Genomic DNA, 18292 nt, shown 5'->3' on the forward strand with positions numbered 1-18292 from the left:
CTTCACTAATGATTTATCCAGTGACCTTTACCAAATACATTTTGTGAACATAATGAAAATGTTTATAATGCCCTCAAAATCCCCATGACACTATATAACCTTTATTACATTAATATACTCACATGACTCCAAATAGAATGAATATTGTAAAGAATGTGTATCTAAAAGTGAGGCTTGATCTAAGCCCTCTGAGCTTTGTGACTTTAGATAGGATCCATTTTCCTAGTGATTTCTGTTGACCCTATGGTTCCATCTTATCAGCCCAATGAAATTGTGATTTCCAGGTAGAGTCCAATTCCCCAGAGTTCTCTTTGGTCCCTGCTATTGACACGAATCATGAATTTGTGCTTCTAAACATTCAATCACTCCTTCTTCTTCCTTTCCCCTTACCATCTGTTTTAATGAATAAGATTTTTTTTTAAATAAAAGGCACATATGTAAGTTTTTTGAAAACCCAGATGCCCAAAAAATTACCACACTGACAGCAGTTAGCAGTTTTCATAATTTAATGAAAAAGTATTGGTAAAAAGGTGACATTTGAAAAAAGACAGTTTGTCTTTGAAAACTGGACTATATAAGACAAAATGAAAAAGATTTAACAAGAAGGTTAAGAGGTAATACTTCAAACAACAGCAAAATGTAGCAAATACATTTTGGGGCAGTTGAAATGTATACAGCTGAAGGCTCCTTCATTTATTTAGGAAAATTCTGTAAAAATATTACAACTATATTTCCCTGACTGAAATTATTTTTGTCAATACTATCCCAATGGCATTACATATATGGAATTTGGCTGAAGCACTTTTTTCAATGTTTGCTTTTCTTCCCACTCACTCAGAATTGAAAGGCATGAAAGGACACAGGTTACTGTACTGGCCTTTAACAGAGGAGTTTATAACATAGCTCCACTAGAATGGCATTACCATGAAGGTGTCAAATTATTATCTAACCCAGGAAATGCAAAGAAAAAGTACAGAAACCTAGTGCATAAATTGGAGAAATTCTCTTCCTCATTTGGATAATCCATAGCCTTTTCCTTTGTATTCAAATGAAATACAGGACACTGATCACACATGCTATGGTATGTTCACACATGTACACAGGCACAAAAGAAACATTTTGAAGGTGTAGCCAAAGGAGAGGCAAAATACAGAAATTTTCAGAAAAGGAGGAAGAAATAAAACCAAAGACAGCTACAGAAACAAAAGTGGGAAAGAGGTTTTGAAAACTACTGAGTTTCCCATATTTATGGAGAGAAGGGCCCCTGCCTTTACTGCAGCTGGGATATTTCACCAGGAAGCAACTTTAAAAATCTAAAATGGCCTCATTGTCTGAAAAGTCTCACTACATGTTCCCAAAATAGAAGAAAGAGAACATTAATTTAAGGCTAAGAAAAGTGAGCAGAGAATTATATATAGTTGGCTTCACATTTTAAAAACTGTAACATTTTCCTCTTCTTTAAATGGGAAGCAGGTATGTTTTATCCTCCACAAACCTAACTATTCTCTTCTTCCCCAGGATTAATCAAGGCTGATAGTTTGGGAACAGAGTATGAGCAACTTCTGAAAAACAGCTCCAGCCTTTTTGTTTTGGAAATTGCCTTGAACTCATAGTTGGTACAAAGCTAAATTATATCCATGTGTTTTTAAACACATGCTTTCAAATTCTGTTTGACAATAAAAATCTGTTTCAAAATTAAAGCAGATAAGAATATTTAACTTCTCTGCACTTTATTATCTTTTAATTATACCTCAATAAAAACTTTTATAAACATTAAAGCAGGCATACAAAAACTGTCAGCCAAACTTATTTAAGCCAAACTTATTTGAAAACAGTTAACACAAAAACCCTGACCTGATACAAATCCCTCAGAAATGTTCTCACTTTGGGAAAGGCTCTGGGATCCTTCACAAGCGCCTAAACTGAGAGAATCAGAGCATTTTCCTTGGAAGTAGTACTTTTGTAAACACTATCCACAAGTTAGCTTTTTATGCTTGTTAGCTGGGTGAAATAGTTACGAGTGTGTCCCCAACAAGCAAGTCTAGGAACAGGCACTGAACACTTATAAGCATTAGGTGTATTGACTTGGTAAGTTAAGATACTGTGAAAGGAACTCAACCTTGTGCAGAGCAAAGGAAGAGGGTAGTGAATTTGACAGTATCTGAAATATTGGTCCCTGGTCTCTCCCTGAAGAGTGTTTCTAGGTACCAGTGGAGTTAGAAACTTCCTACAGACACCAGGTCCGGGAGTCACATGCTGTAGCTTCGAAAGATAAGTAGTTTTAGTGTCTGATAATCATGGTCTCTTGCAAATCCATTAACAATGCATGGACTCTTAATATGTATGTATATCAATGTGTTAATATAATTGGAATGCTGCCCCAAAGTATTTACGGAGCAAATTACTCTGGTCCCAGCTGTTCTCACTAGCTTCTGGCAAAAAAAACACAACCACCCAAACTTTTGGACAGTATGTAATCCCTATAATGTGCTTGTAAAAACTAGACTTGATACCAGTTCAAAAACTGCAAGCCAATTTAGTGCGGAAAAATTTATATTCCCTTTTACTACAATTTCTCCCAACATATACTAGAGTCATTTTGGTGTATGAGTTTTCCCCAATATATGAGGCAAAGGCAAAGATGGAGGTTTTCTTGGAATTTCTAATCACCTCTGCATTGAACTGTGGGAAACAGGATATGTCTTGCTTTTACCATGGCAATCCCGTTTGGAATCATGGGGAGGATTTTCCCTATCAGAACTCTCTCTCTTTACCCTGACTTTTTCATCATTACCATCACTTTCTGCTTCTGAATCACTCAGCTCCACATCTGGGCAATACCCATCATTCTCCTGATATGGAGCTCTCCCTGCAGACCGCCTAACAAGCTGCTTGCCCCAGAGCTGCTCTTTGGGGTTAATATTCTTGGCTGCCTTCACATAGCGCTGGAGGTTCTCTGTGATCTTCACCCACTTATTGGTGGTCTCCTTAAAGGACCTGCTGGAGTGCTCCACAGTAGATTTTCTAAGGCTGCCCTGACTACCCAAGTGGGAGCTGAGCATGGGCTCCTGGTCAGAGAACATCTCACCTGAGCTATCTTTTTGGGTGACATCCCCAGACCAGGTACCCTCTAGGCCATTGGATTTGGCAAACTTGGGATTAGGTTGATTTTTCCCATTCCCAATGGAAGACTGTCCATGCAGGGCAGCCTGAAGGACCAGAGGCTTTCCCAGAGACTGCCCATGATAGAACTTAGGAGATGGAGGTTTGCAAGAAGGACTGGGATCCTCTGCTTCACTTCTATCATCACTGGGATTGGTCAGCAAACAGTCAGTCTGGCTCTCTTGTGGATGCTTTGGGTATGACTTCATTCTCATTTCCAGTGAATCTTGAGCCACCTGCATGCTCCTCATATTACAAGCAGGGGAGCTGTCATCAGGATAGAGAGGTCCATGATCAGGCTCTGTGGAGCTGTTACTGCCATCTTCTGTGGCTGATTTGGGCATTTTTAACTTTAAGGTAATTCTTGGTGGTGGGTAAAACAATGAATTTTCTAGTGCATTTGTCACAGGAAGTCCTGAGATTAAAAAAAGAAAGGTTCATTTTAACAACCAATCTAAATAACAGCATCTGTTTTCATGCAAATGGAAATAACAAGAAAGTGGGGGCAGCAATACTCATAATTAGACAAAGTATACTTTAAAACAAAGTCTATAACAAAGACAAAGAAGGGCATTAAATAATGATAAAGGGAGGAATACAAAAGGAAGGTATTACACTTGTTACCACATATACCCAAATAGAGGAACAACAAATATAAACAGCCAATACTAACAGAGATGAAAGAGAAGCTGACAATAATACAGTAATAGTAGGAGACTTTAATGCCCCACTTACATTAATGGACAGATCACCCAGAAAGAGCATTAACAAGTAATGGTGATCTTAAATGACACAATAGACAAGTTGGACTTAACCAGTATCTATAGGATATTACATCCCAAAACAGCAAAATACACATTCTTTTCAAGAGCACATGGGATGTTTTCCAGGATATATCATATGTGAAACCACAAATCATTTCTTGGATTATAAGAATTAATGTTGTTAAAATGGCCATACTACATTTTTTACAGAATTACAATAAATAACCCTAAAATTCATATGGAACCACAAAAGACCCTGAACTGCCAAAGCAACCTTGAAATAAAAGAACAAAGCTGGAAGTATCATGTGCCCAGACTTCAGACTATACTATAAAGCTACAGTAATCAAAACAGCATGGTACTGGTGCAAAAACAGACACATAGATTAACGGAACAGACTGAAGAGCTCAGAAATAAACCCACACACCTGTGGTCAGTTACACTTGCCTACAACAAAGGAGGCAAGAATATACAATGGAGAAAAGACAGTCTCTTTAACAAGTGGTGCTGGGAAAACTGGACAGCTTCATGTAAAACAGTGAGATTAGAACACTTCCTCACACCATTTATGAAAATAAACTCAAAATGGATTGAAGACCTAAAATGTTATACCTGAAACCATAAAATTCCTAGAAGAAAACAGAACACTTTTGACATAAATCACAGCAGTAGTTTTTTTGGGGGATCTGTCTCATAAGACCAAAGAAATAAAAGCAAAAATAAACAAATGGGACCCAATTAAACCTAAAGGCTTTTGCATGCAAAGGAAACCACTGACAAAATGAAAAGACAACCTACAGAATGGGAGAAAATTTTTGTAAATGGTACAACCAATGATGAGTTAATATCCAAAATACATAAAACAGTTCATACAACTTGATATTATAAAAACAAGCAACCCAATTAAAAAATGGGGAGAAGACCTGAACATTTTTTGGAAGACATATAGATGGCCAACAGGTACATGAAAAGATGCTCAACATTGATAACTATTAGAGAAATGCAAATCAAAGCCCGAATGAGATTTCACCTCACACCTGTCAAAATGCCTATCATCAAAAAGTTTGCAAATAATAAATGTTGGAGAGGATGTGGAAAAAAAGGAACACTTGTACACTGTTGGTGGGTGTGTAAATTGCTGCAGCCACTATGGAAAACAGTAGGGAGGTTCCTCAAAAAGCTAAAATTATAACTACTATAGGACCCAGCAATTCCACTCCTGGGTATATACCTGGAAAAAAACAAAAACACTATTTTGAAAAGGTATGTGCATCCTAATTTTCACAGCAGCACTATTTACAATAGCCAACATATGGAAGCAACTGAAAAGCCCATGAACAGAAGAATGGATGAAGAAGAGGTTATATATATATATATACACACACATATACATACACATATATATATACACACAATGGAATATTACTCAACCATAAAAAGAATGAAATTCTACCATGTGCAGCAACATGGATTAACCCAGAGAATATGCTAAGTGAAATACGTTAGCAGCAAAAGACAAATACTTTATGACATCACTTATATGTGGAATCTAAAAAATAATACAAATGATTATATATGCAAAACAAACAGACTCACAGATATAGAAAATAAACCAGTGGTTAGCAAAGGAGAGAGGGAAAGGGGGAGGGAAAAATTAGGGTATGGGATTGAGAGATACAAACTAGTACGTATAAAATAAACAACAAGGATATATTGTATAGCACAGGGAATTATAGCCATTATCTTTTAGTAACTTTTAATGGAGTACAATCTGTAAAAATACTGAATTACTATGCTGTACACCTGAAACTAATATAATTTTGTAAAGCAACTATATTTCAATAAAAAAATAAACAAATAAAGGCATACATTCTTACAGCAGAGTTCACGTACCCACTCTTCCAAATACTGAACAAATACCTGTGTTTGATATGTGCATATAGCAGCTGAAGTTAGCTGAACTAGAGGTTAGGGTGGGGATTGCTACAGGTGGAAAACTTAGCACTGCCACTTTTTGCTGTGTGACTCCCAACCTCTTCACCTCTGTTCTCCTAGTCTGTAAAAATAATCACAAAGACTAGTGTGATGCCTCATACATCCTTTCTGCTCCTTCTATTTCTGAAAAGAATGTCACTAGCAGTGGTTTAGAATAGGGTCTTCCTATTTGTGTGTCTGTACATGTGCATGAGTGGGTACCACATAGCATTCAGAACTTGCCTGAATGTTCGGGCTTCCCTGGCGGCGCAGGTGATAAAGAATCTGCCTGCAATGTGGTAGACCCAGGTTCGATCCCTGGGTCAGGAAGATCCCCTTGAGAAGGGAATGGCACTCTGGTATTATTGCCTGGGAAATCCCATGGACAGAGGAGCCTGGCAGGCTCCATACAGTCCATTGGGTTGCAAAGAGTCAGACATGACTGAGCCACCAACACTTTCCCTTTCTTTTACTCTGAACATAGACATTTCAGATCACACCCTCCAGTCTTCCTAAAGCAAGTCAAATACAAACTCATAAGAATGTAGTACAGGTTTTGGTGGTTCCCATATATTTTATGTCCTTAACTTAAAATAATTTCTTCACTATGAATGACCATCATGGAGGTGTGGGGCAGGTTTTGTAGTGGCAAGCCCCCCAGAAAAGAATCATGATGTTTCTGCCAATCATGATATTTCTGCTGCTATGGGCTTGGCCTTGGGAGTACTGGCAATCAATTACCTGGTTATATCAACCCTATAATCATATTTATGACAAGTATTCCTCTCTCTATTATTCTGAGTGTTCTGAAATCAAAAGGGCACTAGTATCAAACAATTTATTTTTGTATAAGGACTTGACCTTTGCCCATTACCATCTCACTGTAGCCTCACAAAGATGACATACAGAAAAGACAACTATTAGGTGCCTCAATGGACATCTGTTCCCTAAAGGTCTAAACTGAACACTCAGCCCCCACTTCTACCAGAGCCTGCCATCTGTTGCTGCCACAAGCAGTTATGGGGCTGGGTCCCACTAATTAGAAGTCACATGGTCTAGGGGCCAATTTCCTTGGCACCATGGAAGCTCTTCCTGCTGTCCTCTGGTTCTCCTTGTCTTGTCTATCATGGTACTCTTATGGCTGAGCAGCCCTGCTGTTTCCTCCTACACCATTCTGCCGTGGCCTGTGATCCTCACAACTTTCCATAAGACTTTGACACCTACCTCACACCTTATTTCTGGGTGTCTCTCTTGCTCTATAGCTGGCCCTTGGCAGAAGCTGGATTCTGCACACATTGCCCAGTGACCCCTAGTTGCCCAGGCTCTGCCACTGACCTCTGTATTAAATGAGGCAAAGGGAGGTTACAAATATCTCTGAATATGACTGTCATCATTCCAGCCAAGCTCCTATGCTTAGAGTACTGTAATTATGTTCACTTGTTTCTCTCACCAAGTGGGCAGAGTTCTCTGAAGGAAGGAATTCTGTCTTGCTCACTGCTCTGTCTTCTAGCTCAGCTCTTAGTTCATAGGAGGTGCTCAACAAACGTCAGTGAATAAGTGAAAAGATAAGAACCCAGATCTCCTACTAAATTCTGGCTAAGGATTTGTTATTAATATAACAGACTGTTAGGATGAGTAACCCTGGAATTAAATGTTTTCCGGAAACTAGGATCAGATCGTATCCTACTGATTTCTAAATGAATCCAATGATTTTAGAATCATTTCATGGCTCCAACTAACAGCCTCTAATATCTGTCTGGGACATAAGTTATCTGTCCTAGACCTGCAACTCCACCAACCCTACCCTGGGATTTCTTGCCTCATGAGTCAACAGTGAAATGGGCCATGTTACATCATGGTTGGACTAGAACAAATGAATTTAAAAGATTTTTAAGTGAAACAATTGATATAAAATTTATACAGCTTACCTGCAGCAACTTCCTCATTAGCAAGCTTGACTTGCAAACCAAAGATCTGTTCTTGTAATTTGTTGTATGACAGTTTCATTTTTTCTCGTCTGCTTATCATGTAGCACAGGTTTCGGACCTGTAAGCCCAACCCCCAACAAATAAGAGAGTTTTGTCATGTTACACAAACCTGACAACTGAACATTGTTTGGCTAAAATTAAGACAACTTAATTTTACGTCACATGGCATGGGGGGCTGAGGAGAGAAGACAGAATCTAAAAGCTGCATAAAGAGAGCCGCTACATAGGTATTCACATGGCACGGTCAATGGTGGGATCATGGTTCCCATATCAATCAGCAGCACAAGCAAAAGCTCCAAAGCTACCTTCTCAAGTCTACTCTTCCTTTGGCATCATGGGCTTGATATTTATCTGTGCAGTCAGGCTAGAAAACTGAATGATGACTTAACAGTTTAGCTTTCCCTTTAGATCCCTGAGTAAATGGTGGCAATGCTGGATCCAGTATTCTAATGAGTGCTGGACCAGTAGGATAAAAGTCTGCTGGGAAGACTGGAAGTAGCTTTTTTTGCTCACACTTCCAGCTCAGTCAAGTTTCCAAGCCACAAGGGTGAAATCCTCACTCTCTCATGCTCTCCCATCTGGACAAGTTACTCAAACTTTCTGTGTCCCAGTTTATTCATCTGAAAATAGGGATAACTGTACCTTCTTCTTATGCATGTTAGGATTATGAGTTAATATTTACAAAATGCTTAGAAGAGTGGTACCACATAGTAAGTGCTATATATATGTGTGAGTTAAATTTTTAAAAGTGAGTAAAATCAACCCTGCATATTCACTGGAAGGACTGAAGCTGAACCTGCAATACTCTGGCCACCTGATGTGAAGAACCGACTCCTGGAAAAGACCCCGATGCTGGGAAAGACTGAAGGCAGGAGGAGAAGGGGATAGCAGAGGACAAGATGTTTGGATGGTATCACTGACTGAAAGGACATGAGTTTGAGCAAACTCTGGGAGATGGTGAAGGACTGGGAAGCCTGGCGTGCTGCAGTCCATGGGGTCGCAAAGAGTCGGACATGACTGAGTGACTGAACAACAAAAAATCTATTAGTTCCTCTCCAAATTCTGGTAGCACAGAAAAAAACAAGCTACCATTACACTTGATTATAAGATTCTCTAGGGTAAACACAGGACCTAACTTATCTTTAAATCCCTACAGTACCTAATTTAGTGTGAGTGAGTGTGTGTGTGTGTGTGTGTGTGTGTGTATCTCATGAGTTACACTGAATTATCTGGCACAGAGGCTCTCAACCAGGAGTAATTTTTCACCCCTAGAGGGCATCTGGTAATTTGGGAACATTTTTGGTTATCACAACTGGGCATGTTGGGGGTTTGCTACTAGCATCTAGTGGGTAGAGGCTGGGGATGCTGCTAAACATTTTACAGTGTCCCCCACAATAAAGAACCATCCAGTCCCAAATGTCAATAGTACCAAGTTTAAGAAACTCTAATCTGGCACTTTCCTAAGCAAAATTCATTCTTTCTTCAGCCTGCAGTCTCATAAGTGTGTCAGTAAAATATAGCTGAGCCAATTTAGGTTTAACAGTGGAAAAAAAGTAAACCAAATGAAATATTTATTTCATATTTAAGGTTCATAAAGCATCTAAGTGAGGACAGACTCTTCTATTCTCTGATGTGTCTAGCAGAATTTCAACTAAGCCCAACATTTGGGGCCACAATGAAATCAGAAGATAAACAAGGGCATAGAAGCCTATACTACAAATATAAATGGGTTATTATTATTTTTTTTAATCTGGAAGTGTGGCCTCCATTCCTATGCAGACCAAGATGTATACACTAGGTCATAGTTGGTCACCTTACCCTCTCTAGGTCTTGCCGTAGGTGCATAAACATTCTCATGCGAGTGTGAATACTCTCTTCTCTTGGCTGTACCAGGACATTTTCTTCTTCCTCTTTTGGAGGAAATAATGGCTTATTGAAGTTACTCTTGCGCTTCAGCTTCCAGTAGTTATAGATGAAGTCCACAATTAGCATGGGCAGCCCCAGCTCTGTGGCCACATCTTCCACATTGACCATGGAATAGAACTCCTCCTCCAGCTCCCGAAGCTTCTGTGCCCGTAGACTGGTCTTCTCACTCTTGGCCTGGCTCTGCTCTGAAGCCCTGTGTAGGGGGTACTCGGACTCCCTGAGCTTTTGCCTGCTTTGGCTGTGTTTGAGGCAGTATGACTTGAACTTTACTTCATCCCCCTTATCTAGGATGGTCTTCATTTCTAGGCTGTGCTCAAAGGCACAGGTGACATGGAAGGCAGTGATGCAACTTTTTATTGAGCACTGTGGGGAGAAAAGATGTGTTAAGGCAGCAGGGCTGTGTGGGGAAGAGGAAGCTCTATATACCTGGGCCTAAACTGAGAGCTCATAGGAAGCAAAGGAAAGACAGGGAGAAAGTTGGTCTTAAACTGACTATGACAGACACCTTACAAGTAAGCCCGGAAATCTGCTCTTTTACAAAACAGTAAAAACAGAGGCAAAAAAATATTTTTTTTTTCAAACTCTTTAAATTTTAGCACAAGCGTTAGGTTTTTCTGAGAATTGTTCTTTGGCCCCTATAAAGAGTCATGCTGTATCTTTTCTGTGACCCCAATATCACCTCATCATATGCTTCTATAATGGTCCTTTTAAACTATACTTAGAGCATAACAAATGTAAAATTCCTGGCCATGGTTCTTAAAGACAGAAGCTGTGTCATTCATCTTTGCATTGTCATCAACTATTGAACTAGCAAGTGCTCAAGAAATGCTTCTGAACAAATGAAAGAAAACCAGAATCAATATTACTGCCAGAACAGCTACTGGTTCTAAAAACGTCACAGGAACTCCAATATTTAAGTAACCTAACTTCTTGAAATTGGTCTTATAGAGCTGTGCTGTCCAACATGGTAGCTAAGGTAGCCAACTGGCTATCTTAAATTACATATAAAATAAAATTAAAATTACATACAATTAAAAATTCAATTCCTTAGTCACACTAGCCACATTTCAACCATACTGGACAGCACAAATTTCCATCACATCATAGAAAGTTCTACTGGACAGTATGGTTACAGACAATCTGGAATTAAGTTTACAATATTCTTCCATTCATAGATGTAACACATTTCTTAGGTATCACTATGGGATATGCACTGAGGATTCACAGGGAGGCCAAGAGAACCTAGCCCATGACTGCTAGACTCTTGTGCTTCAGTTAGTTTCAATTACCATTTGTTATGGCTATGTTACGATTTTCCTTCCAAGGATTTAACATGCACATGTATTTATATTTTTTTGCAAATAAAAGAAGGAAAGCAATGGAGGATTTGTTTCAAAAGATATAGTGGGAATTCCCATCATTAAAGCCAAGTCTCACATCTTTTGGAAACACGCATCTGGAGGGCAGACTGCTCAATTATCTATATGTTGGGTTTTTGATAACAAAACATAGAGAAGGACCTTGGATACAAATAAAGACTAAAAAAATGCAAAACCTGGCAGGCCTCCTTAAAGACTGAGAAATTCAACACTTGAGAGAATACTGGCAACACAAGAAAAGATATTCAACATCGCTCATTATTAGAGAAATGCAAACCAAAATAATAGTGAGTTATCACCTCATGCTGGTTAGAATGGCCATCATCAAAAAAATTTACAAACTATAAATGCTGGAGAGGATGCAGAGAAAAGGGAACTCTCTTGCACTGCTGATGAGAATGTAAATTGATAAAACCAGTAAGGAGAACAGTGTGGAGATTTCTTTAAAAACTAGGAATAAAGCTACCATATAATTCAGTAACATATAGCTCAGTAATCCCATTACTGGGCATGTACTCTGAAAAACTGTAATTCAAGACACATGTACCCCCAATATTCATTGAAGCACTATTTATAATAGCTAGGACATGGAAGCAACCTAGATGACCATCAACAGATGAATGGATAAAGAAGTTGTGGTACATATATACAGTGGAATATCTGCCATAAAAAATGAACAAATTTGAGTCAGTTGAAATGAGGTGGATAAACCTATAGCCTGTTATACAGAGTGAAGTCAGTCAGAAAGAGAAAAACAACTATCGTGTGTTAATGCATATATATGGAATATAGAAGAATGGTACTGATGAATCTATCTGCAGGGAAGGACACAGACGTAGAGGACTGTCTTGTGGGCACAGCAAGGGAAGGAGAAGGTGCGAGGAATCGAGACAGTAGCACTGACATATATACACTACCATGTGTAAAACAGATAGCTAACGAAAAGCTGCTATATAACACAGGGAGCCCAGCCCAGCACTCTGTGACGACCTAGAAGGGTAGGATGGGGGGCTGCGAGGAAGGCTCAAGAGTGAGGGGATATATATATGTGTGTGCACACACACACACACTTACGGTTGATGTGTTGTTGTATAGTAGAAACCACAACATAGTAAAGCAATTATCCTCCAATTAAAAAAAAGAATACTGGCAACCACAAAAGCTTTAATGGGAGCAGATTCCACTTAATCTAATTTCACAGGATAAAGAATTCCAAGGATGAACAACAATTCAAAGATTATCTTATCCAACCTCACACGTGTTATTACTTGTGAAAGTAGTTAAAGTGTTAGTTGCTTAGTTGTGTCTGAATCTTTGCGACCCCATGGACTGTAGCCCACCAGGGTCCTCTGTCCATGGAATTCTCCAGGCAAGAATATTGGAGTGTGTTGCCATTTCCTTCTCCAGGGGATCTTCCCAACTCAGGGATTGAACCCATGTCTCCTGAATTGCAGGTGGATTCTTTATTGTCTGAGCAACCAGGGAAGCCCATTATTACTTGTACTTCCTGTAAAGTACCTGATTTTATACCTAAACTGGCCCCTACCCTCAACTCCTACTTTTCAGTTAAGTGGTACTCTAGCCACCTACTGCATTCCTAAAACAGCCCACCCCAACTTAGCTTAACTGGAAGAGTTTGTTCCATTACATTGAAATTTGTATCCTTAAAAATTCTATGATTTGAAAAGCCTCAAGAAAACAAGGATGATGAAAAGCCCAAACTATACTTTTATCTGGATACCTTCTGTTATCCCTTGACTAAGAAACTAACTGGTCATTTAAAAAACAAGTAGCAAAAGGCATTCCATAGGAAAAGGTTAAAAATGTTGGGCATAGTGCTCTTCTGCTGTTTAATAGACAAAAATATGGGAAGAGAAAGCAAAAGGAATGTTTTCTTTTCAAGGAGATGAGTGTGTGACATAAAACTGATGGGAAGCTAAAAACAGATCATCTCTCTTAGATCAAATTTATAAAATATAGAGACATAAATATAAATTACTCAAAATAAAAGACAATAATATGAACAAGAATTAGGTACTTAGATGAAAAATGAAATGTCCCTAGGAAACTGCCATAAAATCCATCTAGTTTCAAAAAAGGTCATTCTAAGGTCATACTCAAAGCTGGAAGTCCACATACATATCTTGGTGATAAAGGAGAAATGCTAACCAATCAAATAACTTCTTACTTTTTTCCAAAAATATATATTTGGCACATTCTATTAAACAAAATGCTTTTGTAAATATCTCATTTCTACTGCAATCACTTAAGGTGACAGGAGTGGTGGTGTTTTAATGCTCATTTAAAAAGAACAGCTTTACTGAGATATAATTTACACACCACAAAACTCATCAATTTTAAGTATACATTTCAATGTTTTTAGTGTATTTACAGAGTTGTACAACCATCACCACTATGTAATTCCAGTACATTTTCATGACCCCCGAAAGAAATCTCATTTTTATTTGCCACTCCCTGTTCCCAATCCCAGCCCTGAGCAACCACTAATCTACTTTGTGTCTCTATAGAAATGCCTAGTCTGGGCATTTCATGTAAGTGGAATCATAGGTGGCAGTTTATATCTGGTTTCTTTCTTAGCATGTTTTCAAGGTTCATCCATGTTGCAGTATGTATTAGAATTTCATCCTTTTAAAAATATGGCCAAATAATATTCCATTATATTGGATATACTGCATTTGTTTATCCATTCTTCAGTTGATGGACATTTAGACTATTTTTACTTTTTAGCTATTATGAAATAATGCTGCTATGAAGATTTGTGTACCAGTTTTTGTGTGGACATATGTTTTCATTTCTCTTTGGTAACATGCAATAAAGGATTAACTTTGCCAAAGAAAACTTTGGCCCTTTGCCTCTAGCTCCTGAGAGGTAACCTCTTAACCTTCAGAATGTCCTGTCTGATAAGAGTGTCTTTATTTACCTGAAGGCCTTGGGCCATGTCAGCTAGTCTCTGCTAACAATGTGATTTATGGTGGAAGCTCTGAGTCATGTGGTATCAGCCTGACCTTTGGAGGGACTGGAGAGCCTAGAGACTAAGTCCAGCTATGCAGGTGGTCAGTCATGTCTACGTGACCAACTCCTAATAAAATCTCTGAACCCCAAGGCTTGAGTGGTTTTGCTGGTTGGCAATACTCTGTGTGTATTATCATACATCAATGCTGAGAAAAATAAGCACTATCCACAAGATTCCACTTAAAGAGGAAACTGGAAGCTCTGTGCCTGGTCTCTTCTGGACCCTGCCCTATGCACCTCTTCCTTTTGCTGATTTTAATCTGTATTCTTTCACTGTAATAAACTATGACCGTGAGTGTAATTGTCTTTTGAGTTCTGTGAGTCCTTCTAATGAATTATTGAATTTGAGGGTGGTCTTGGGGACCTCTAACTTGTAGATATATACTTAGAAGTGGAATTACCAAGACATATAGTAACTCTAGCTTCCCTGGTGCCTCAGACGGTAAAGCGTCTGCCTGCAACGTGGGAGACCCGGGTTTGATTCCTGGGTTGGGAAGATCCCCTGAAGAAAGAAATGGCAATCCACTCCAGCACTCTTGCCTGGAAAATCCCATGGATGGAGGAGCCTGATAGGCTACAGTCCATGGGGTCGCAAAGAGTCGGACACGACTGAGCGATTTCACTTTCACTTTCATAGTAACTCTATGTCTAACTTTTTGAAGAATTGCCAAACTGTTTTCCACAGTAGTTATGCATTTTACATTCCCACCAGCAACACATAAGTGTTCTAATTTCTCCACCTTCTTGCCAATAATTGTTATTGTCTGCTTTTTTGATTATTACCACCCTAATGAGTAGGAAGTAATATCTCACTGTGGTTTACTTTTAAAGGGGTTAAGAAGAAATAATTTTCTACTTATTTTTCAGAAATTATAGAAGAGAAATGAGTTTTTGAAATACTTCCATTAGAGGGAAAATGCTATCCTTACATGTTCACATTTGTAAGGGGAGTTGGAGTTTCTTGTGGGATGAGAATTGAATCAGATAGGGTGGTTAGAATAAAAATCTTTGAAAAAGAACACCAGAGACTGATTTAGGAATTAAATTGTTTCTTGCCTCTTTAAAGAAATATTTTATTACCCGCCCTAAAAGAAAACAGTGTGTACTCCTCAAAAGCAGATAACATCTGTGCTGAACACCATGGGCCTGGTGCATTTGTCCTCAGCAGTTTTTATCCTGCTGCAGGGCAGTGTCCATTTGGTTGCCCTTAATACCCAGTAATCTGTGAACAGACAAATGGGTGATATCAGAGCAATTTTCTCAAAGTCTGGTCACTGACACCATGTCATAAATGGTTCAAAGTCAGCCTACAAAACTTATTTAGCTGTTATGTACTTAAATTCTAGCACCAACAGTGGCCACCAGTCTTTCTGATCTCTCATCCCTAAGGGTCTGCAAGGTCTGATGGGTGATGTCACTTGAGTGTTATTTAACTTTTCTCATGTTTGTATCTGGTCTCCCTTAATAGACTATACATGCCGGAAGGCAAGAACCAGAAATATCTTAGAACAGGAACAATCTGTATTCACAAATAAAATTTGGAATATATGAAAAAAATATTAAGGTGCTTTCTCTCTTTTTTTTTTTTTGGTGCCCTTTAATCTTAGTATTTAATTTCCTTTTCTACTAGTACCATCTTTAACAGTCACTGAGTAGACATACTTGCATTTCCCCACTTGTCAAAGATTTTCACTTGTTTTAAAAAAGTTCACTTCCCTCATAGTCAAAAGCTATTTACTGTTAGCCTAACAGTAAACTCCTGGCTGCCCATCAATTTATTCTGACTTCAATATACATGTATGTAACTCCAGACATGCCCACATTCCTCTACTGTCAAAAGGGGCACCTATACCAGCACCAAGTGTCTAATGATTCTAGACACTTGGTGCTGGCGGATGAATGCCAGGACATCAACAAAGTCAGACTGATGCCAGGAAATAATATTAATATGAACAGTAACAAGTACAACTACTAGTATCACAAATATTTACTGAGTGTTCAGTATCTGTTAGGCACTGTGTTAAGTTCTTCACCACCTCCTTAAGTAGGTACTATTTTATCATCTCCATTTATAGATGTGGAAACTGAGGAACAGATCTGGTAGGTAACTTCCTCAAGACTACATAACAAACAAGAGATGGAACCAGGATTTGGACCCCAGAAATCTGGCTTCAAATGTCATATTTTTAACAACTGTTCTTTCTTTTTTTTTTTCCTCAAGGAAGGCCTAAAACATCTAGATTTAGGCTTAATGGGGCTTGAAGATAAGATACATAAGGACCCTAAAGGAATTCTGGAAAGGTGGCAGATGGACTGTATGTCCATGGTCTAGGCAAAATTCGGAGCTGTCTGGGGCATCTGTTTCTAACCCAGTCTTTAGAATCTGTTCCAGGATTACCAGAAACTTTCATCCTCAGAAGAAAGGTTCTAGCTCCCAGATATGGAGGCTGTAGATAGTGGCTAGTCTAGACCCCAAAACCACCAGTGTAAGATTCTATTCTTGCCAAATGAATGTTTCCAAATCCAAAGAAGGGGAGAGATGTGGGTATTCCCCACTGCTGGAAGGTAGGAAGAATTAAGAAATCTCCATGAAGATTTTATAAAGCAAAGTACTCGAAATGTGTGACTAATCACAAATACCCTTAAATAAACCTCTGAAAAACAATGATGTTAATAAAACTTTACCCCCACCCATATTCGGCTTATACTAGTGTAGAGTGTGCTTTGTTTTCCTAGCTGACATCTAGTTTTACTGTGGCAAAAGAGACCAAAACCCCTTTTCCCTTTTAAGCCACCATTAAGTTAATTCCAAACTGGTAAGTAATTTAGAATCTTGTTTCCTGTATGGGAATCAATAGTAAACAAATACAGTATATTGGTATAAGCAGAACATAGGTGGAGAAAAACACAACCACACTTTACAAGGTCACCTGCAGTTCACTCTCCCTCACCTGGGGGGAAGATTTTTAATGCAGCCTGGCAGTTAAACTGCACTTTCCCAAACCAAAACACTATTTCACACCTCTTCTCTCTCTAGACTGGAGACTTCACCCACAACCTTACTCTCAGCTGATGATTCTGTTTCCTGCCTCACTGAGGAAATTACAACAATCAAAAGAGCACTATGCAGATTCCCAGCAGCACACCTACTTAATACTGTGCCTACATACTCTGCCTTTGAGTCTGTTACCCAGGAAGAACAATCTGTGTTCTTACCTGAAGCCGCCCCTCTCTCACCTACTGAAAAACCTCTATCCAACAGTTTTTCCTCTCCACTGGGTCACTCTCTTTGCATGCACACTGTTATGTTCTATATGTTAACAAGCAAACATACAGTGTTAAGTGTTAGTCGCTCAGTTGTGTCCGACTCTTTGTGACCCCATGGACTGCAGCCCACCAGGCTCCTCTGTCCATGAGATTTTCCAGGTAAGGATACTGGAGTGGGTTGCCATTTCCTTCTCCAGGGGATCTTCCCGACCCAGGGATCGAACCTGGGTCTCCTGCACTGCAGGCAGATTCTTTATCGACTGAGCTACAGTAATACACAGGGAACTGGTTCTAACTTCCTGTGGGTACCAAAATCCATGGATGCTTAATCCCTTATATATTGATAAAATGGCGAAGTATTTACATGTAACCTATTCATATCCTCCCATACTTTAAATCATTATAAAAGCTAATACAATGCAAATGCTATGTAATAGTTGTCTGCGCAAGGCAAATTCAAATTTCCTTTTTGGAACTCCCTGGAATTTTTTCTGAATATTTTCAATTTGCCATTGGTTGAACCTGTGGATGTGGAACCTGTGGAAACAGAGGGCTGACTGTACATACTTGTTATTTCTTCCATCTTAAAGAGTGAACTTCTTTTCCCTACTTTTCCAAACTTCCTACTCTATTTCTTTGCCCTGACCTTTGGCAATGTAGCTTTTGCCATCACCACTCCACCTAAATTGCTCATCCAGATAACTAATAATCACATTGCTAAATTCAGGGATCAATTTGTAGTCCTCATCTTACTTCAGCAGTATTTTTACATCACTGATCATTCCCTTCTCCTTGAAAT

General features: G+C 38.9%; 1 protein-coding gene across 5 annotated transcripts in view; it reads right to left on the bottom strand.

Annotated features, from left to right (window-relative positions):
- Positions 1–488: 488 nt before the first annotated feature.
- The window catches only part of JADE3 (jade family PHD finger 3), a 138442-nt gene continuing 120638 nt past the window's right edge, over positions 489–18292 (bottom strand). For 4 of the 5 annotated variants that reach the window (XM_086386500.1, XM_086386501.1, XM_086386503.1 and 1 more), the window contains exons 9-11: positions 9707–10177; positions 7829–7946; positions 489–3577 (exon numbers count right to left, since the gene is read on the bottom strand). In XM_086386500.1, coding sequence (XP_086242626.1) covers positions 2667–3577; positions 7829–7946; positions 9707–10177 — 1500 coding nt within the window. In that variant the 3' untranslated portion in view covers positions 489–2666. Of the gene's footprint in view, positions 3578–7828; positions 7947–9706; positions 10178–15258; positions 15449–18292 lie in introns of those variants that run through there. The other variant, XM_086386505.1, reaches the window with a different exon arrangement.

The sequence above is a fragment of the Bos grunniens genome, chromosome X (assembly GCF_055505025.1).
Source record: "Bos grunniens cultivar Pamir isolate PY7600 chromosome X, Bosgru_T2T1.0, whole genome shotgun sequence".
Lineage (NCBI taxonomy): Eukaryota > Metazoa > Chordata > Mammalia > Artiodactyla > Bovidae > Bos > Bos grunniens.